General features: G+C 58.8%; 1 protein-coding gene across 6 annotated transcripts in view; it reads right to left on the bottom strand.

Moving 5' to 3' along the window:
- SMARCD3 (SWI/SNF related, matrix associated, actin dependent regulator of chromatin, subfamily d, member 3) overlaps positions 1-18,681 on the bottom strand; it is a 30,139-nt gene extending 11,458 nt beyond the window's left edge. For 2 of the 6 annotated variants that reach the window (XM_045496207.1, XM_045496212.1), the window contains exons 1-2: positions 18,583-18,659; positions 16,596-16,736 (exon numbers count right to left, since the gene is read on the bottom strand). In XM_045496207.1, the coding sequence (XP_045352163.1) occupies positions 16,596-16,634 (39 nt within the window). In that variant the 5' untranslated portion in view covers positions 16,635-16,736; positions 18,583-18,659. Of the gene's footprint in view, positions 1-16,595; positions 16,737-18,582 lie in introns of all 6 variants that reach the window. The other 4 variants (XM_045496213.1, XM_045496208.1, XM_045496214.1 and 1 more) reach the window with 4 other exon arrangements.
- Between the last annotated feature and the right edge of the window lie 2,367 nt (positions 18,682-21,048).

Raw genomic sequence — 21,048 nt, forward strand, 5'->3', positions numbered from 1 at the left:
CACACTCTGCCACTTACCTGAAGGTGTGAGTCCCCATGGGCACCCCCACCCACTGTGGGTGCTTCCTGCACGGGCATGTGAGACCCCAGACCTTAGAGGTTCTGGGGGAGTGGGGCAGGGGCAGTCACCTTTAGGCTCTGTGTAAAGCTCAGAGTTCTCAACTCTCAGAGAGGCCTTCTGGGGCAAGAAGGTAGCAAAGAGGCTGACAGGCACCCCAGCTCGGGCAGCTAAGTTTGAGGGGGATATGAAGGACAGCGGGAATGCCCAGCATTGGGGAGGGGACTGGTCTTGGTGGCGGGGGAGACTGCAGGAGGTGGTCAGACCAAGGGCCCTGGTGGTACCCAAGAAGTGGTGAGTGTCACCCAAGTCCAAAGATGACTCCCTCCTGAGCCACCCCAGCACCAGCCCCGGCTCCCCCAGCCGCTTCGCTGGGAGACACCCTTATGCCAGCACAGACAGCAGATACATAATGCATCCAGGCCCCTCGGGCACACACATGAGTGCAAACGCTGGAGGGACAAGGAACCACACGGATTTGCACGCACAGGCACATCTTGAGCACCTCCCAGCCCACTCACGAGATGTGATTGACCAGGCGCGGGCCAGCGGGCACGTCGGCCTACTGCTTTTACAGAGGCGACCCTAGGTGTGCGGCCCCGGGGCGGGGAGCCTTCAGACCAGACAGCAGAGGCGCAGGTGTGGGTGCCCGGAGCCCCGACTCGCATCTCACAAAGGCCAGGATCCCCAGCTGCTCAGCCCCAGAAGAGCGCTCAGCAGCGCCACGGCCACAGTCACAGCCTCCGGCCCGGGGGGGAGGTGGAGGCCCCGGGAGAGCCCCGATTCCAGCTGGCAGGGGGCCTGCCTCCCAGCCCAGCCGGGCCCCTAGCCCCGGCCCGACCGGCCCAGGCCGTGCTCCGGGCAGACCGTGCGCGTGTCCGGGCAGAGGGCGGCCGCCCTGCGGCGCGGAGCCGGAGTCCCCCCTGCCGTCCCCCCATCTCTCCTTCCCTCCGAAGCACCACCAGCACCAAATGGCAAAGCGCCTCTCCCCGCTCAGGGAGAGATGCGCCGCGGCCGGCGGGACGGGCTCGGCGGCCCCCCTCCACCGCGCCGGAGCGGAGGGCGGCCGGGCGCGGGGGGCACGTCCCGGCCCGCGGCCGCCCGCCCTCGCCCTCGCCCGCCCCGGGCCCGGGCAGCGGCGGGAGCCGGACGGGAGCCGGCCCGGGCATGCGCACTGCGGCCTCCCTCCCGGTGAAGGTCAGCCCAGGGCCTGGCTGCAGGACTCGGTGGCGGCGGGGGAGGCGGAGGAGGGAGGAGGGATGCAGCGGAGAGACTTAACTCCTTCCCTGCGGGAAGATGGGCGGCGAGGCTGAGGCCGGAGCCCGCTGGTCCCACCCTCCCCGCCTTCAGTGGAAGTCCTGTTACGGGGACCGGCTCTGGGGGGGGGGGGGGGGGAGGAGGGGCCGGGGAGGGAGGATGGAAGAAGGAGGCTAGGAGGAGAGGAGGGGAGCTGGGAAGGGGAGAGGGAGGAAGGCGAGGGAGGAACAAAGGAAATCAGACTGAAGGGAGAGACCTCCTTCCGCTGCCCCCTTTTCTGTATACCCCCAGCAATATTACCCTCACTGATTGGGGCGTGAGCCTGTGTGTGTGTGTGTGTGTGTGTGTGTGTGTGTGTGTGTGTGTGTTGTGTGTGTGTGAGAGAGAGAGACAGATAGACAGACAGACAGACAGACGGAAAGTGCCCACCTGGAGCTCTCAGGCTAAGGACCTCTGATCTCTGTGTTCTGGCCCATTGCTAACCAGCTCCCACCTTCTCCTCTGGTCACTAAACCCAGGACATGCAGGGGTCCCAGAGGCGGCTCTGACCCAGCCTACCTGCCTGGTCTCAATCCCAGGCCCCCAAGGAACCCCTGCTAGACCTTGGGGCCAGGCCCAGTCCCCAGAGATGGGTGGAGGGGAGCCTGCACCCCCCACCTCTGGTGAGGAACTTCTCCCAGCCAGCAGACCGGACAGGGGCGGACAGGCCCAGGATGTCTCGTGGCACAATCCTCCTCCTCCAGGCTGCCCCCACTACTCTTCCCAGGCCAGAGCAGCGCTGGGCGCCTCTCCCTTTGTGCGAGAATGTTTCTGTGGCTGGACACCCCCTGCTACTATCAAGGGGGCCCTCTGTCTCTTTGTGTGACTTTGCCTTTCCGTGTCAGTTTTGCAAACACACGCAAGAAAGACAAATATGATAGAAAGAAGCGAAAAACATAACACAAAAAAACCAAAGATAAACGAGGACACCAAGATAATTGTGTGACCTTGGGCAAGTTGTTCTACCTCCCTGCCCCTCAGCTTTCTCGGGAGTAAAAGGAGGGGCTTAGGCAGATGACTCCTAGGGCCTTCCTGTCCTGAAATCCAAGGATTCTGTAAGACAGAGACAAGAACCAAGGCAGACCAGGCGGGAAGGAGAGGGAGACAGAAACAGAAATAGGCCCACACCATTTAACCAAAGGCGTTAACCCGAGGTGAGACCTGGTCCTTGTCACTCACACTGCCATTGAGCCTTTACCACTGTGCAGTCAGCCTCCTGGGAGCAGGGCAAGGCCTTGCCCGGGTCCCCAGGGTCCTGCTCAGTTAGCAGGTGTACGAGAAAGATAAGTGGCACGATTGAGTCCTTCCTCTCTTGTTATGCGGGGGGTTTCATCAGTCTAATGGGGTGCTCTGCGGCCCCCTCTCTGACTCCCACCTACACCTCACACACGATAACTGCAAACATCAGCATGTTGAAACTGCCGGCCACAGGAGGGGTGGAGAGATGGGTCACGGGGGCCTGAGCACCCACCAGCCCAGAGGGGAGGCATATTTTGGATCTGTGGCAGCTTTGCACTCTCCCCTCACCACCGACCGCCATAAATTGGTCCCTTGGGGCCATCCACGCCCAACAGCTTATAGCACTATGCAAAAAAAAAAAAAAAAAAAACCCACAAAAAAACAAACAAACAAAAAAAGCTGGCCTGCTCTCCATCCTGGGGAGGATGGGGAGGTATCTATACGGGATCCTGAGGTGTGCTCTAAGTCCCCTGCAGCCTAGCGGGTGCCACATGGGGCCAGCTCTGCCTGGTGCGGTGGTAGGGAGGTGCATCCTCACTCCCCAGCCAGCTCCCTCTGGACCAACACTGGCCTGTCTACTAGATTCAGGGGCAAAAACAAGGGATTCATGTCCTTGGGACTCGCAGGCTGTTAAGACTCCAGGTAGTGGCGAGCCTTTCCTGCCTCCGCCGGCCTCCTGAGCTGCCCATCCCAGCCAGGGCCTGGGAACGCACCCATCCCACCGTGCCCTCTGCCTGGCCAAAGCCATCACTCCTGCCCTGTTTACACCCCCATGGCTCCCAGGCTCCTGCCCTCCTTTTCCTTGGCAGACAGGAGCCGCATCCCAGCACCTCTGACTCCTCTCCTCGCTCTCCTGGAACTCAGTGCTTCCTCATGACCAGTGTCAGGACAGTCTCCTGGTGGCTTAATGTCCTGCCCCCTCCCCCCCCCCCCACCGGAGGAGCTTCTGAGGCCTCAGCTACCACTCTGCCCAGGTGGTCAGAGGGATTTCTGCGAACCGCTGCATTTTGCAGTCTAGGATGTCACCTGAGTGAAGAAAACTGAGTAGAATAAAATAACAAAAACAAAACAAAACTTCATGTCCTTAAAGAATTTTTCAGGGAAATTAAACCAAATGCCACCGTGCATGGACTGTGTAGATAAAACATGCCTAGAAGCCACACGCAGACCTGGTCTCCCAGGTTATCTTCAACTCCATTAGGAGTCAAGGGTGGGCCGTGCAGGGGCTGAGGGGGCTGAGAAAGCCATGCCCTCCCCTCCTCACACGACACTCTGTCTCTCCCATGGTCTGCCTTGAGTGCACCTGCCTTCCTGCCATGATGTGTTCTCCCTGCTCGTGTCAGGCACCACAGAAGGCCCCAGGACTCCCCCCCCCAAACTGCCACTGTGGTGGCAGAATTTTTCCCAGAGCACCCCTACCACTGGCCTCGGGGTGGGTAGGGACCCTCCTTGCCCCTCGCAGCTGCTTCCAGAGCCCTGGCTCTGCATCTGCCCCACGTCTGGTGCCCGTTTCTCGAGGGCTCTAGCCCCTGGCTCGCTGTCCCTCCCTGACACTCGGAGACACGCACGGACTCTGCCCTGTTCTTGCTGCTTTCTGGGGATCTTCACGGGGGGTCTTTCCACACCTCTGGTCTCTCGCTCCGTGGCCACCTCTCCTCTGGAAATTCTCCACCCTCCCTCAGCCACCTGCTCCAGGGTCACCTCCTGGGTCTGGTCACTCCAGTGGCCCCTCACCCCCTTATCAGTCCGAAGCAGCTCACTCTGACTGCCACCCTGCCTCCTTCCAGCTCACTCTGCCCAGCTCCCCGATGCCCAAAGCCCGTGACCCCACTGGAACCGCTGGTCCATTTCTCTGACCTGCACCCCTCATCACAATGAGACTGTTACATATGATCCTCTTTTTTTAAATGATAAAACACGTAACATAAAATTTACCATTTTAACATCCTTTGCACATACAGACTCTTGACTCTCTTACTTAAGTGTTCAATCCAATTTTGCCAACTCCTCCCCTGTCCCCGGGACCTGAAGGTGGCCGGACAAAGACACACGGCCACCCTGACCAGGTCTTGCTGTCAGTTCAGGAGCACCGACTTCACCTGGCCTCCTGCCGCCCAGCCGTCCCCCCTGTCCCTCGTCCACGCACACCCCCTCCCACTCCGCTTCCTACACGAGTCTCCACATCTTCTCCCCTCCGACCTCCAGCTCCTCCCCCACTCCTGCTCCCAGTTGAGGCCCTGGCTTCTCACCTCATGGAGACACAGAAGCTTCTAAAGAACTTTCACCTAGCCACCTCAGGGCATGCTTCCAGTCAGTTAAAGCATCCGACTTTGGCTCAGGGCAGGATCTCATAGTTTGTGAGTTCGAGCCCCACATCAGGCTCTCTGCTGTCAGCGCCCTCCCTCTGCCCCGACCCCGCTCATGCTTTCTCTCTCTCTCTCTCTGTCTCAAAAATAAACACTGGGGCGTCTGGGAGGCTCAGTCGGTTGAGCGTCTGACTCTTGGTTTCCGCTCGGGTCATGATGTTGTGGTTTGTGGGTTCGGGCCCCACACTGGGCTCTGCGCTGACCATGCGGAGCCTGCTTGGGATGCTCTCCCTCTCTCTGCCCCTGTCGTGCTCGTGCTGTCTCTGTCTCTCTCAAAATAAAGAAAATAATAAATAAATAAATAAGTAAATAAATAAATAAGCATTAAAACAATAATAAATTTTAAAAATTTTAAAACCAGGAGATGGTCTTTGAGGCTGGTCTATGATCAAGGATTTCATAGTCCAAGCTAGACTCGGCCTCTCTCATGACCCTACACAGGGTACCCTCTTTACTCTTGGGCTTGAATAGCTGTGGAGACGGCTGAGAGGCCTCATGAAGACTTACCAGGGAGTGGGCAGAAGGGAGGAAAGGGAAGGAGTGGTCTCAGAACCTTCTTGGTGCCCACGCCTCGTTTCCAGGAGGATCCTTTGTAATTAAGGCCAGCTGGTGCCCAGCCCACCCGTACAATGAACCCCCTCCGGGTAGCCCCTCAGCCAGCCCTGACGCCCTCGCCCTTGCTCCCAGATCTGGGCTTTTGTTTTGGCCATTGCCACCTAGTCTGTCCTGGGACAGGGCTGGGACAGGGAGGCCTTACTGCCCTACCCATTGTCCCCGTTCTTCGGGGGTCCCGTCCTCCCCCAGGCCCTGAGCCCACTGCCCTGGGGGGGGGGGGGTCTCTGCAGGCACCAAAGTGTGATTACTCTGAGCTTAGACCCAAGAACAGGGCTTCTCAGCCTTAGCACCATTGACATTTGGGGCTGGATGATTCTTTATTGTGGGGGCCGTCTCATGTATCATACGATGTCAGTAGCATCCCTGGCCTCTATCCAGTAAATTCTAAAAGCACTCCCCCCGGTCCCCCTCCAGTGCAACAAACAAAAATATCTCTCAACATCGGCCTTTGTCCCTGGAGGGTGAAGTTGCCCCGGGGTTGAGAAGCCGTGCTCTTGAGCTGGATGGTCTTGGGTTCACACTCAGCTCAGCCACTGGGTGGCCGTAACTTTGTACAGGTTACTCGACCCGTCTGAGCTCCATTTTCCCTGTCTTCAAGACAGGGAGCCCTACGCCTGACTCACCGGTAGATGTGAGGATTCAGAGGAGGTCGTGTTATGTGCGGAATTCAGCACGGCGCCTGCCACAGAGGACACATTTAACAAGTAATCGCTGCCATTACTGGGTTCCTGATGCTAAGCTGGCCCGAGCCTGCGGGGCTTGGCTGCCTCTGCTCTGCCTTATCTCTGGGTCCTAGCGGTCCTGCTGTCGAACAGCCCCCAGTTGGGAGGGTAGTGAAAACAGGGAGCCCCCAGAGCCCCCCAGCTGTGGGACCATCCCACATACCATGGAGGGTACCTCTGAGGGGTCAGCCAGGCAGTTATTCACAGTGGCTAATTCTGGTGGCTCTGGGAGCCCGTGAAGAGTCTGGGTTCCATCCAAACCACCGGAAGCTTCCTTGAGCACAGAAAGTAGCATTAGTCTGCAGGGTGGGTCTTACACGGGAAGCCTGTGTGTGCAGCCCAGAAACTTGGTAAAGGGCTGCAGGAAAGGAAGGCAGGGAAACATTCCGAAGCCACCAGACGGAGCAAAGCACCTGCATTCACACCTAAGAAGAATTCTACGGGAGACCACCGGGCCAGGAGAAGCTGAGGTTTAAGAGCTGCCCAGGGAAGCATCTGGAAGAAAAGCAGGGAGGGCCTCCTTGCACGCCTGTCCCCTTCCTCGTCTGCCGTCCTGCCGCTCACTTGGCGGGCACCTCCTGTGTGACTGTTCAGTGCAAAGGGCGGCTCAGCCACACAACAGACACTAGACGCAGCCTCGGCCCTCGGGACACAAGGAGGACTGAACCGGGGCTGGAGGGGCTCCCGGCATCCATATGGTGAGAAGCTCACGTCCACCCCTGCACGCAGGACAGCGGCCGCTCTGGCAAGGGGTCGGGGGCGTGCCGGAGCAGCACGCCCCACGCCAGAGCCCTGGGCTTCCTTACGGGGAAGAGAGGCATTCAGCTCCCACCAGCTGGCCCTGCAGAGGGGCCGTGGCTCGCAGGTGGCTGGCCTGTGGCAGGGGCGGGGAAGCCAGCAGCAGCAGCCATGCCCAAGGGTGATCCTGGTCCTGGCGGAGGGGGCCGTGGAGCCAGCTGTGGGGTGCGCCGGTGAGTGCCTGGCAGCACCTGCGGGGACAAGGGGCTCGAGGCCCCCCTTTGGCTCTGCCCGTCCCCACGCGAGGAAAGCTAGAGCCAGGCGAGGAGCTGGCGTCCCAGTGGCCACGGGGCCCAATGGATTCCGCCTTGGCTCCTCCTGCGGTGGACACGACCCTGGGTCACCACCCGGACGCTCTGGCTACCTAGAGCTCATCTTCTTCCTCTTCCATGAGACGCGGCTCCAAACTCTGAAGGCAGCCCTCGCGGTCCCCTCCCCCCGGGCACAAGTTGAGTTGTGTCTCCCCCAGCAGAACTCATTTGCTGGAGTCCTAACCCCCCCACCTTCAGAATATGTTCTTATTGGGCGATGGGGTCTTTACGGAGGTAATCAAGTTAAAATGGGGCCATTAGGGTGACCCTAATCCAGTATGACTGGTGTCATAAAATAGGGGAAACTGGGACACGGGGACAGATACACACAGAGGGAAGACTGACGCGGGGAGACAGCCATCTGTAAGCCGAGGAGCGAGGCCCGGGCCAGATCTTCCCTCACGGCCTCAGAAGGACCCGAAACCCTGTTGACGCCTGGATCTCGACATCCCGCCTCCAGAAAATACGTTTCCATTGTTTAAGCCGCCCAGCCCGGTACTTTGTTACAGCCTAGGAAACGAATCCACCCCCTAACACTGCTTTCAGTGTGGGCTCCCTGTGTGGGCCCTCCTGTGGCCTGCCTGCCAGTCCCAACTGCCACCGGTCTCTCCCCTTACGTCCCCTGGCTTGGCTGAAGCCATGCAAAGCTTGGGGCTTTGCAACGTGGGGCTCGAACCTACAATCCCGAGATCAAGAGCCGCTGGCTCCACCGACGGGGCCAGCCAGGCGCCCCCCACCCCCAATTCTCTTCCTACTCTGATTGTGCCGGAGCACGTCTCCCATTCCCTGCTGGTAAAACTGCCTATTTGGACTCAAGCACAGATACTTATATTTATTCCGTCTCATAAGAATTAGCCCATTATTCTAGCTCGCGATCTTTCGAATCCCTGTTCTGTTATCCGCTGTATCTGTCATCCTGTCCAGCTGTGTGTCATTCACAAATCCCTGAACATGACCTTCCCTCTTCATCTGGGTCTGTGCTGACTATTCTGGAAAAGGACAGGCACCAGGACACAGCCCTCTCTCCAGACAGCCCACAACCTCTGAGGCTAGTCTTCGACTGGCAGCAAATGGGCTCAACCATAGAAACATCCAGTGATGTGCTGCAGTGTCACGTTGCTGGTTTAAAATCGGCCGCGGTAGGAGTATTTATGCCATGGAAATTGGCAAATAGTACAAATCAGATTTCAGCTCCCCCTTCCCACCCTGTCGGGAGCCGGTTGTTAAATATTTACCAGCACGCTACTGCGTCCAGCCCACGTCTATGTGTCACGCTCCAGATACTGGGTTGTCAAACCCCTTCAAATGAACACGTACATCTTTGCGGAGCTCCATAGCCTACAAAATAGTTCGGTATGCGTTATTTAATTTGGTTCTTTCAACATCCCAGGGAGTTAAAGGGCTGGATATTCCTATACCCATTTTATTTTATTTTTTATTTTTTTTTAATGTTTATTTTCGAGAGAGAGAGAGAAAGAGAGAAACAGAGTGCAAGCTGGCGAGGGGCAGAGAGAGAGAGAGGGAGACACAGAATCCGAAGCAGGCTCCAGGCTCGGAGCCGTCGGCACAGAGCCCGACGCGGGGCTCGAGCTCACGAACCCTGAGATCGTGACCTGAGCCGAAATCGGACGCCTAACCAACGGAACCACTACTATACCCATTTTAAAGATGAGGAACACAAGGTTAATGACTGATTCAGAGCCAGACAGAGAACGAGTCAAAGGTGGGCTCAAACCCACCATGTTCTGATCTCAAGGTCGTGTTCCTTTCGGCTCACCAAATGCCGCCCCCCCCCCCCCGACCCCGGCCGCCACCGTTGGTCGTCAAAGTTGCCCTGAATGCCCTCACCGGCCACTGCTCTGGGCTTAAAACACAGACAAACTGTGAGGGGGATTCTACCCGTGGTCCCTCCCGTTCACAACACGTCATTGGGATATCTGTTTCTACCTGGGGGAAAACCCTCAAGTTTTCAACAAGCCTCTTTGCATTTTGCTTAAAATTCATCGTTGACAAGAGGTTGTCTAAAGTGACCGCAGCTCAATGCAATGCCTCTCAGGGTGGGACCCTCGATGGAGTTCTCAGGGCTAGGAATGCTGACTCAGGGCTCTGGGCCAGAGGGCTAGAAGAGGTACCAGGTGGGTGGTGACCGCAGGAGGGGAGCCCCAGGGAGGAAGTTGCACAGTGGGCAGGCAGACAGGTGTCACTTTGCCCACACTGTGTCTTCAACACTTTTTAAGGGGCGCCTGCGTGGCTCAGTCAGTTAAGTGTCTGACTTCGGCTCAGGTCATGATCTCACGGTTTGTGGGTTCGAGCCCCGCATCGGGCTCTGTGCTGACAGCTCACAGCCCGGAGCCCGGAGTGTCTCCCTCTCTCTCTCTCTCTCTCTCTCTCTCTCTGCCCCTCCCCTGCTCACGCTCTGTCTCTCTCTCAAAAATAAATAAACATTGGGGCGCCTGGGTGGCGCAGTCGGTTAAGCGTCCGACTTCAGCCAGGTCACGATCTCGCGGTCCGTGAGTTCGAGCCCCGCATCAGCCCCTAACCCCTAACCCTAACCCTAACCAGGCCTGATGGCTCAGAGCCTGGAGCCTGTTTCCGATTCTGTGTCTCCCTCTCTCTCTGCCCCTCCCCCGTTCATGCTCTGTCTCTCTCTGTCCCCAAAATAAATAAACGTTGAAAAAAAAAATAAAATAAAAAAATAAACATTAAAAACATTTTTAAAAACGCTCTTTAAAATCTTAAAAATTGAGAGATTTCACACCAACAGCCAGATTTCCAGAATCTCTCAAAAAACTGGAAATCTGCCCACACAAGCCCACCGATGCACTTGGAAACAATCAGAGAATGCTAACAGGGGCTGTCCCTTTTTGAAGAGGCAGGGTTTCTCCAATTCACCAAGTCCCCCCCCCTCCGCCAATTTTAGGGGTTGCAAACTCTCAACGCCCAGGGGCCCAGCAATTAATGTAAATGAGGGGCGGGAGCTTTGTGCACCAGGACAACTAGCCTTGACCTTGGGCCTCAGTGCTGGGCCTATAGAAAGGGCTGGCTGCTTTGCCTCCTTCAGGGTCACTGTGGTTTGGGTCACGGCACACCTCGCTGTTCCTCCCCCATGGGACGCTGCCAGGCGGACCCCAACTGGGACTCTTGCACCAACACGATGAAACTGTGTTTCAGTTTCTCTCGCTCTTGTGAGGACGGATCAGCTGAACCACGAAAAATCCTCCACAGTTGCTAAAACTTGCAAGAGGCTCTTAGTCAACACTGGTTGCTAGTATTCTGTGCTCGTGTGCTTGGCTCTCCTCTGTCCTGTGGGAGCTGCTCTGGGGTCTCAGGCCACAGAAGTGGGGAGCGGGGCTGTTGGGGGGGGTGCGGCAGGGGAGTCTGGACTGGTGGGGCTGTGGTCCACCCAAAGGGCATTCTAAAAATGTGCATCTATTTTGAGAGAGAAAGAGCGGGGAGAGGGGCAGAGAGAGAGGGAGGGAGAGAATCCCAAGCAGGCTCTGTGCTGTCAGTGTAGAGCCTGATGGGGGGCTCAAACCCATGAACCAGGAAGAGTCAGTCCCTGAAACAACTGAGCCACCCAGGCACCTCCCCGCAATGGGCATTTTTCGAAAGGGTATCTAAGATGGTTTTTTCTCGAAGGAAGGGGTGAGAGTAAGATGGGGGGTGGGGTGGCAGAGTAGGGGCTCAGAGAGGAAACTGAGGCAAGAGAAGGCAAAAGCAAAATAATGTTTCCTGCTGGGTGGGGTGTGGGATCTGGAGACCGAGCTGGAGCTCCGCCTCCCCTCTCCCTACCCCTGCCCTCCCCCTGCGGGGGGGTGGGGGGGCCCTCTTCCAAGCCCACCCCCTTGGGCCCCTACTGTGACTTCAGCTGCTGACCCGGGAGGAAATCAGAAATCTGCTCACAGCTCAGGAGAGTCAGAGGACCACAGCGCTCTCTCCTCCACCTGCCGGCTCACTTTTTTTAAATTTCCAGCTCAAAACTTTCGTAAAGGTAAAGAAGGCAGGCTTCTCAAATACGCAGACGGCGTCAGGCTGGATGGAGGGCTGCTGGCTGGGAAGCCGGGCTAAGGCTAACCAGAGAACTCTGTGTCTGAGTTCAAGATACGGGAGCGGGGAGAACGGGGTTCTCAGCGGACGGGAGGAGAGGCCCAGGGGCTTCTCACTGGCTCCAGGCCTTTCTGAACCAACAGTGTAACAGCAGCGAGAATGGCCAGCTGGGCCTGGAACCAAGGGAGACGGGGTCACAGGGTCTACAGAGGACAGCTAGACGTGCTGGTGGGGAGGGCAGCACTGAGCATCACATTTTAACCCAGAGGGTGACAAAGGGCTCTCTGGCATTCACGGCGTTCTGGATCTTGACCCGAGTGCTCAGTACTTAGCATCCCACCGAATCTCTGTAGAAGGGGAGTCAGGTCCTACCTTACAGAGGAGACACTGAGGCTCAGAGAACTAAGTGCCTCTGCCCACATCAGCCCAGCTGGCAAGGGACAGAGCCCAGCCCCCAAGTCTGGGACGTTTGAAGAAGCCAGACCTGAACGTTCCTGACAGCAGACCCAGGGAGTGTGGACAACCGCCTCCAAACGTCACGGAGGCAGAAAGGGGTTTATTCTCTGTCACTCCAAAGGGGAAGGCCAGGGTCACAGGCAGGAAGATTCTCCTCACTTTAAGAACCACTAAACATGGGGGGTGTCTGCGAGCCTTTCGGGTCCTTTCGGAGACGGACTGCCCAGCTGTGGGCCACGAGCGGCTCAGGTGTCGGCAGCTCAGGGTGGGGAGGCCGGAAAGGCCCACCCTTGCGTTGTGGGGGTGCAGAGAGGGCAGGGCTAACGGTACAAAGGGGTCTCAGGGTCATGTCAAGATCAGCGGTCAGAGCCGCCTCCCCCCCACGTCCCCACCTCATTCATTCACAAAGCGTTTTTCTGCGTTGTGCTGAACAAGACAGATGCAGGCTGTGCCTTGAAGGACCACGACCAGGGATCATTTAAATTTGGGGTACACGCTACAAGACGTAAGGAGGTGGGACTTGATGCCTAATCGGGGGAAGGGGGGAGAAAGTCTCCCTGCAAGAAGTGGCATCCCAGTGGAGACTTGCAGGATGGACAGAACCAGGCAGGTGAAGGGAGCTGGAAGGGTGTTGCAGGCAAAGAGAACAGCATGTGCGAAGGCCCTGAGTGCCAGCAGGTGCCGGAAGCCCATGAAGACAGAAGACAGAAGAGATCAGGTCGGCACTGCAGGAAGCTCTGGCCACCTTGGTGGGTTGGGGCTGGGAGGAGGGGCCCAGACCGAGTGGGAGGGGGGTGGGGGGGTGGGGGGGGTGGCGCTACTGAGGCGTCTATCTCCGTGGTCCGGGCAGAAGACAGCAGCGGCCCCACTAGGGTGGCGACGTGAGAAATGGGTGGGCAGAATTGAGATGCGTCTAGGACATAAAATAAAATAAAATAAAATAAAATAAAATAAAATAAATTAAATAAAATGAGGTGATTGCTCCAACAGAGAGAGAAGGAAGGGGGAGGGTCAAATGTCACTCCCAGGTGAGGGCTTGAGCTTCTGTATTCCTGTCAGCAATATGGCCGGCCCCACCCCCACTGTGGAGGGGACCCTGTGTTCTTGTCTTTTTGTGTTCACCAGGAAACTTCTACTCTGTTCTCCTGGAGAGAAGACTCTGGAACAATCCTACCCCTCCTCCCAGGCCTCTTCTCCTTGGGAGGGGCTCTCTGCCCGATGAGGTGGGGGCCTGACATCTACTGGACAAGCTCCTCTCCTGGGTCGGGGCTGGTGACATCAGGGCCGTCCCCTGCAGCCTGTCCTTCCCTTGTGGGTGCATTCGCTGGCCTGAGGGAGCCCGTCTCCACCTTCCTATGCCCTAGGTAAGCAAACCCAAGTTAGGGCGTCGGGTCCGCCCGCGACATCCAGGCCTCAGGTTCCAGCTTCCTTCTCTAGCCCGCAACAGACACGCGTGCCTCCTTCTCGGTGGGTTTGCGACCTAGGGCATAAGGCGTGTGACTGGTCTCACCCCGTACCCAAACTCACCTGCTGGGCGTACGTGCGGACGGAGGTCTCTGCTTTCCTGCAAGGATACTACGCTTCCCCAAGAACGTGACTGGACTTCATTCCCGATTTTAAACAGACCTCCCCGCTGCTGGATGCTTCTCAGAAATGTTGCGACCATTAGCGTGTAACCTGAAGGTGTGCCGTGCACTTCTCCGGGTTGGGATCGAGCACGATCAGCGATGGTTACATGGCGGCCCGCTATCGTGTCGCTCTTTGCCTGGGCCCCGGGGAAACCTGCGGTATTGCTGAGGACACCGCTTAGCTCTGGTCACCCAGTGTCCCCCTCGCGCCATCACACGGGAGAGACTTCCTGGGGTCTCACGGCCCCAAATCACAGCGTCTCTGAGCCGGTGGCGTTTGGTTCTCTGGGCAGCGTGAATGACACCCGCGCTCCTGTCTTCTCACCGCGGAAGGGGCCCCGGGGCCTCACGGCTTGTGTCTCGCGCGCTAACCTTATCTGAGGCTGCAGCACATTTTCCCGCCCCTCGGGTCCCCACGTCCTGCCTTCCTCACTACGCGTGTCTTTGCAAACTGCCTCCAACCCTTTCTGGGGTGGGGTGGAACACAGGCCCACCTTCCAGCGTCCTCCTGTCCCCGCCTTTCTCCCCTCCCCACAGCATGCTGCTCCTCGCTCCGGGCCCCAGTACGTTCTTCGGTCTGGAAAGAAGGTTGACAAGGGAGATGATCCAAGTGTGCAAATTCCGGGAAAGGCATGAGCGGGGGACACATGCTCGTAAGACACGTTCTCGGATCTCCCGGACGTAAGTTTAGGTAACAAAGAAATGGGTTTCACAGCTTGGGAAGCAAACGAAGGAGTGGGCCTGGCTGGGGTGGGCAACTGTTCTCCCACGGGGTCCTCATCCGCGACGGGGGGTCTGCACACCCCTCACCCGCATGGGGACACCAGGGACACGGCCGTAGCCCCCACCAGGCGTCCCTCAGCTGCGCGCCCACCAGATGCGGTGATCTGAGAGGCCTCCGAATCCTGCCAAACCCGAGGGCCATTCACTCATCCTGGGTGTCTGTAACCCAGCCTTCTCTCGTGACACCTCCTCCCGGGACACCCCCTCCTGGTGACACCTCCAGCTCATTACCTCCGCCACTTAACGCTCGCTAATAACGAGCTCTCGCCTGCAATCACGCTGCCAGCGCTCGGGGCAAAGACAGCCTCCAGCTGCTTGCACGCCTGGGCTCGTGCCGACCGTGCTGTCTAGACGGTAGCACGGGGCCTGTCAGCATCCAAATGACACCACGTGCCCAAGCCGCCGAGCGTCAAAGCCGGCTCCTTGCCTGAGACAGCACATGCTGAATGTGACTCCAAAACAAAACGCCAGAAACTTCCCTCAGCACCTCCCTCCTTACCCTCTTTGTCACATAGACAGGTTGGGACTCCCGAGTCCCTAGGAATCTCAGGGTGGACCCTCAATTCTCCTTGTGACCTGGGGCTACTCCAGGACCACGTGTTGTTAGGATGTACCCAGAGCACTCAGCCTCCCACCCTCCCCCCACCACCAGCTTCTCAGGCCTCCCCTCCTCAACGGCCCATCCTTCAGGGTGATCACCTCCTTCAGGCTGGGTCTAGAACAACCCAGCTCTCTCTGTTGGAGAGCCCCGTTAGGGCTTAGCTCAGCGTACCCCAGGCCAGCCATGATGTACAAGGACTCGCCACGCGGGGACCCTGGCTGTGGTGTACCTCCCGGGGACCCCAGCTGCCCCCCCCCCATCAGCCCCACCTACTAGGCAGGCCTCCACCCTCAGACAGCCTCAGACAACTTTAGAGTTGCCCCGAACACGCACCAGGGTTCACCTTTTCTTTAGGATTCTGCATGAAAAAGCCAAGCCCTGCTAGCTGGGGGAACAGGCCCACGCTTAACACAAGGCAGTGGTTAGGTTGTGGGGCAAGGGGCAGGACCTTTGTTTGGGGGCTTGACTTTCCTGCACAGCATTGCATTTGTTTCCACAGTGACCAGCACTGGGTGACAGCACCAGGCTCCCCCGGCAGCCGGTGACAGCACCGTTCTGGGCCGGCGGCAAAGGCGGGGGGGAAGCTGGGAGGGGAACGGGCTGCCCTGACCTTCAGAACAGCCCAGGCAGGAGAGTAAGTTCGTCCGCTGCTTCTGAGGAAGGAGGAGCTGAGGAAGGCACCCTCATTACACCCACCCCCCCGGATCTCTGAAAGCCCACTTCAAATTGTTCCTTTCAAGGCCTTCCCCCTCCTCCACGGGCCTGAGGCCTGAGCTGTCTCCTGGGCACTTCCCTCGGGACCCCCTAAGTCCATTCCTCCTGCCGGATTATGGTTCCTGAGGGCCGGGACTAAGTCCCTAACACCCCCAGGGCCCCACGGCGCCCAGCCTGTCACAGGGGACTCCCGCTGGTGAGGTGGCCAGAATGGCGGGTGGGGGCTGGGCAGGAAGGACTCAGACCAGAACCGCAGGCCTCCCGGACCAGGAGCCAGGGCAGCCTCCTCGCGCTCTGCCAAGAGGAGGCTCAAGAAGGTCCAACTCACGCGCAAGGGGCCTGGAGTCCCTGTGTGCTTGAGGCCCGCCTACTGAGGCCACGCCACAGGCCGCCGCAGCCACCCCCTCCCGCCAGGAACAAACCCCCGCCGGGGTTCTGGAAGCCGTGTAGAGGGTGGCCACCGCACGTCCGGAATTCGTTTTCTACAGCCCCGGCGTGTCGGGCAGAAGCAGGCCCCTCCCAGCTAGCAGAGAGCGTGTGTGCACACGGTGTGCATGTGCGTGCACGAGCACACACACGGCTGAGCACAGAGGAGGTGGGGCGGCGTGTCTGTGGGGGAGGAGGAAGTGAAAGAAACCAGAGCCCCAGACCGCTTTCACCTGAACCAAAAGCTGGTTTCGGCCTCACTGGTTCCTGGCTCAGACTGGCTTTGAAAGGCAGGAGCGGGGAGCCAGGAAGTGAGGGCGCTCAGAAGAGGCGGCGGAAGGGTGGAAGGAGGTGTCACCAGGGTCTGGGGAGTGGCCGCAGCAGTGGGAGGGGGTGACTAGAAGCACGGTCACGGGTCTGGCTCGGGGCCGAAGTGCCAAGAGGCGGCCTTGGGGTGAGACTGGAGGCCAAGAGCCAACGCCTCTCAGGGGGATCCCAGGGCTCCTGCTCCCGGGTTTGGAGGGGGCAACGCCTACCTGTAGCACGGCGGGTGGGTGCTGAAGGCCTGGAGTCATAGGTGGCGGGGTCCTGCAGCGGGGGAGTCATCCAGTGCCCCCTCGGTGCCCGGGCCCAGAGCCCACCGCACCTGCAGCACCAAGGGCCATTGTGAGGAGAATCTGAAAGGAGAGGGCAGTGGGAGGGGTGGCCCAGACCCTGAGCCCCAAAGGCAGAGTCCAAATGGACCTCCGAGGGCTGATGAGGGAGTCCGAGGGGGCCAGCTGGGTGGACCACAGTCTGTGACAAGGAGGTCTGAGAAAGAGAACAGGAGGGGTGCAGAAAGGGACCAGGACGGAGGTGACAGGCAAGCGGGAGCAGTGTGAGAGCAGGAGGCAGTCGGCAGAGACCAGGTCTTGCAGGACTGAGCCAGGACGGAGCAGAGCAGAGAACCCAGGCAAGACCCAGGCCCGGCAGGGGAGGCCAGTTTGGGGGACAACAGGGTGGCCACAGGCGGCGAACGGGGAGGGGGGCAGCCAGGCATCGGAGGCATAGGGCACGACCCGGAGGCCCGGATGGGACCTGGATGGCTTCTGGAGCCCAGGGACATCTGAGGGAGTCCGAGGGGTGGCGGGCAGGGAGAGAAGGCCTGTTCGTGACCCGCCCGCTCTGCTCATGCTGGCCTGTCCCCGGGTGCACGGCTTTCCTGGTCCCACCCTCCTGCGCAAGCAGGAAGGCCACAGGCTGGCGTCGGAACCCACTTTGTGAACTGGAGTCCTTGAGCGGGGGGGGTGTGGGGAACGAGGAAAAGGCAGTGCTATAGGTATGGGGTCGGGGGGCTTGAGAGCGGTTCAGGGTCACACGTAGGTGGTGTTGGCCTGGAGGCGACTCTGACAAGTGTGAGGAGGCAGGACAGGTCACGAGAGGAGGAAGATGCCCCTGGGAGAGAGGTTACCGGCTCAGGGCTGGGGGGAGGTGCCTTACAGGAAGGCTGAAGACAGAGGGACAGCCTGGGTGGGAGAGGGGTGTCCAGGCGGGATGCCAAGTGGAGACAGGGGAGGTGCCAGGCAGGGGAAGGAGGGGAGGTGCCAGGCAGAGGGGAAGGAGGGAAGGTGCCAGGCAGGGGGGAAGAGGGGAGGTACCAGGCAGGGGAGAGGTGGGGAGGTGCCAGGCAGGGGAGAGGTGGGGAGGTGCCAGGCAGAGGGGAAGGAGGGAAGGTGCCAGGCAGGGGAGTGGGTAGGAGGGAGAGGGTGCCAGGCAGGAGCAGGATGGCAACATGCTCGGCAGGGAGGAGGTGACAGGCGAGGGGGAGGAGTAGGTGCCAGACATGAGGGAGGAGAGGAAGGTACCAGGCAGGAGAGTGCCAGGCAAAGAGAAGGAGGGGGCATGCAGGTGGAGGGAGGATGGGAAGGAACCAGGTACAGAAGGAGAGAAAGATGCCAGGCGGGGGGGGGGGGGGGAGTATTAGAGAGGAGGTAAGATGGGAGCCATGGGAGAGGTGCAAGGAAGGGGGGAGGAGGAAGAGACAGATACCCGGCTCGGGGTGGGGGAGGTGCCAGGCAGGGGGAGGAAGAGAGTCAGGAGTGGGGGGAGAGATCAGGAAAGGAGGAGGGGATGACGATGCCAGGCAGGGAGGGGGAGTGCCAGGTAAGGGGAAGGCGCCAGGTAAGGGGAAGGTGCCAGGCAGGGATAAGAAGGAAGATGCCAGGCAGGGGGGGAGACCAGAGAGATGCCAGGCAGGGAGGAGAATGGGGAGAGGCCGGGGGGGTGGAGGGGGCTGTCAGACAGGGGGAGACGCCAGACAGGGGGGAGGAGGATGCCAGGCAGGGAGGAGGAGGGATGCCAGGCAGGCGGGAGCAGAGGAGATACCAGGCAGGGGGGAGGAGGGATGCCAGGCAGGGGGGAGGAGGGATGATGCCAACAGAGGCAGGACGGGTGCTGCCAGGCAGGGAAGGCGGGGCGCCGGCGCAGCGCGGCCGGGCGGCGTCTCCGCAAGGGCCTGGGGGCCGCGCGGCGCGGGTCGCTCACCTGCTCCCCCGGGACCCCGGCCCGGAGCACGGCCGCCCGCTCCCCGCTCGGCGCTCGGCTCGGCCCGGCGCCTGCGCCGCTGCAGCCCGGAGCGGGGGAGGCGCAGGGAGCGTCTGCAAAGAGCGAGGAGCTTAATAATGAGTTAGGGATCAGAGCAGGCAGCGTCGCCCCATCCAGGCGAACGTGCGATCGCCACGCTCGCGCCCCGGCCAAGTTCATTGTGATTCTCAGCCTGTGCACGGAGGAGCCTTAGGTCTGTAGATGCACCTACGCGCCCGCGGATTGACACAGACTGTCAGCAGCCTAAGTGACGGCAGACATTACCTGCTCTGGATCACACAGGCTCACAGACACATTTGCACACACACACAAACACCTCCCTGGAAGGGTGGGGGGGTGGGGGCGCGGCGAGCGGGGGAGTGGTGGCTCGGTTCCACTCCAGGTTCAGGGCCAGGCACTGACTGATGGCACCTCCTCCTACCTTTATGCACAGGCCCTCGCCCCACATCCACTCAGATGAGCGGACTCTCGTCACCCCGTGGGGTCTCCCAGGAGTCGTCCTCGAACCACCAGTGGCAGCTAGCACAGTGCCTGGCCTACGGTAGGGGCTCAGCTCTTCCCTGCTGAGAGGGATGAGCCTCAGAGAGCCTGAGCCAAGGTCGGAGGCAGTGGGAGCCTCTGCGTGGTGGAGCCAGCAGGTAGGGACTTTTGGGGTCAGGGTCCTGCCCACCCCCCTACCAGGAAGAGCTGTGATTGAGGCCCCGGTGGAGGTGGAGACCTGTCCCCTCAGAGTCTCGCCTCTTCCCCAGATGCCTAGCCTGGCCCCATTGGGGCCACTCCTCTCACACTGTGGGCATTTGGGGATCCGGGGCCCCCAGCGCTGCCTGGGCCTGCACCGTCCCGGAGAGGAGCGGGCTTGGAGGCTTTTCCACCTCCACTTTGTTGTTGTTGTTGTTGTTGTTATGTTTTCCTTTTTTACTTAAAACTTTTTTCCCAATTATGTTAAAATACACGTAACACAAAATTTGCCGTCTTAACAGCTTTGAAGTATATAGTTCAAAGCTGTAAAGTGTTTTCACTTTGTTGTGCAGATGATCTCTGAACTTTTTCACTTAGAAAACGGAAACTCTACGCATTAAGCAATGACTCTCCATTCTCTGTCCCCTTGGGCACCCGCCGTTCTGCGTTCTGTTTCTATGAATCTGATTGCTCAAGGCCCATCGTATAAAAACCTTCATACGGTATTTGCCCTTTTGTGCCTGGCTTATTTCACTGGGCATAACGTCCTCAAGGTTGACCCCTCAAGGTGTCAAAACTTCCTTCCTTTTCCGGCTGAATGAGACTCCGCTGTATGGATATATACACGATATATACACCATATATATGTGTATCAACCACATTTTGTGTATCCATTCGTCTGTCCATGGATAATTCGGTTGCTTCCACCTTTGACCACTGTGAAGAATGTTGCTTACACCCCCTTTAAAACGTGTTGACAGTAAGGGTGCCGGGTGGCTCAATTTGTTAAGCGTCCGATTCTCGATTTTGGCTCGGGTCATGATCTCTCGGTTCATGGGTTCATGGGAATGAGCCGTGCATTGGGCTCCACGCTGACAGCCCAGACTTGGGATTCTCTTGTCTCCCTCTCTCTCTCTGCCCCTTTCCGGCTAGTGTTCTCTCTCTAAATAAACAAATGAACATTTAAAAAAATAAACAAACCATGTCGATACTAAACTGGACAGAAACATACTCCAGCTCAGCCCTGGAAAGCCATGCTTGATCCTCCCCAGCCCCTGTGACTCTATTTTCAAGACCCTTCCCCAGAGCACCTCAGATCTTTGGCTGCTAAAGGACCCATGGTGGCCTTCTTACCCAAATTTGCTTACTCAACGCTCTCGATCAAACGTATTCCTGCTGACAACTCCATGCTGTCCTTCCTAGGAACATTTATCTCTTAACAAGGGACTCCTGGAAATGCAGGGAAAGGAGAGGAGGGGATAGTTTGAGGTGGGGAGGCTTTGCCCAATGACTTGGGGTTGGGAGGGATGGAAAGCTGTCTGGATAGTGGGATCTGAGGGGGCCTGAAAGACTTCCCATGACCCAGACTTCACCCCCTTGGGCAGACAGCAGTCTATTTAGAGGCAGTACACATCCGCCTGCCCTCCAGCTCTCTCCTCTCCCACCAACACCAGCTACTAACTTGGCAGAAGGAACCCTTCTGAGGGGTCCTGGACGGCTCAATCGGTTGGGCATCCGACTCTTGATCTCGGCTCCGGCCATGATCTCACAGTTTGTGGGTTCGAGCTCCACATCGGGCTCTGTGCTGATGGCATGGAGCCTGCTTGGGATTCTCTTTCTCTCTCTCTCTGTCTTCCTCCCTCTCTCTCTGCCCCTCCCCTATTCTCTCTTGCTCTCTCTCAAAATAAATAAACTTAAGAAGAAGAAGAAGAAGAAGCCCTTCTGATG

Source organism: Leopardus geoffroyi, chromosome A2 (assembly GCF_018350155.1).
Source record: "Leopardus geoffroyi isolate Oge1 chromosome A2, O.geoffroyi_Oge1_pat1.0, whole genome shotgun sequence".
Lineage (NCBI taxonomy): Eukaryota > Metazoa > Chordata > Mammalia > Carnivora > Felidae > Leopardus > Leopardus geoffroyi.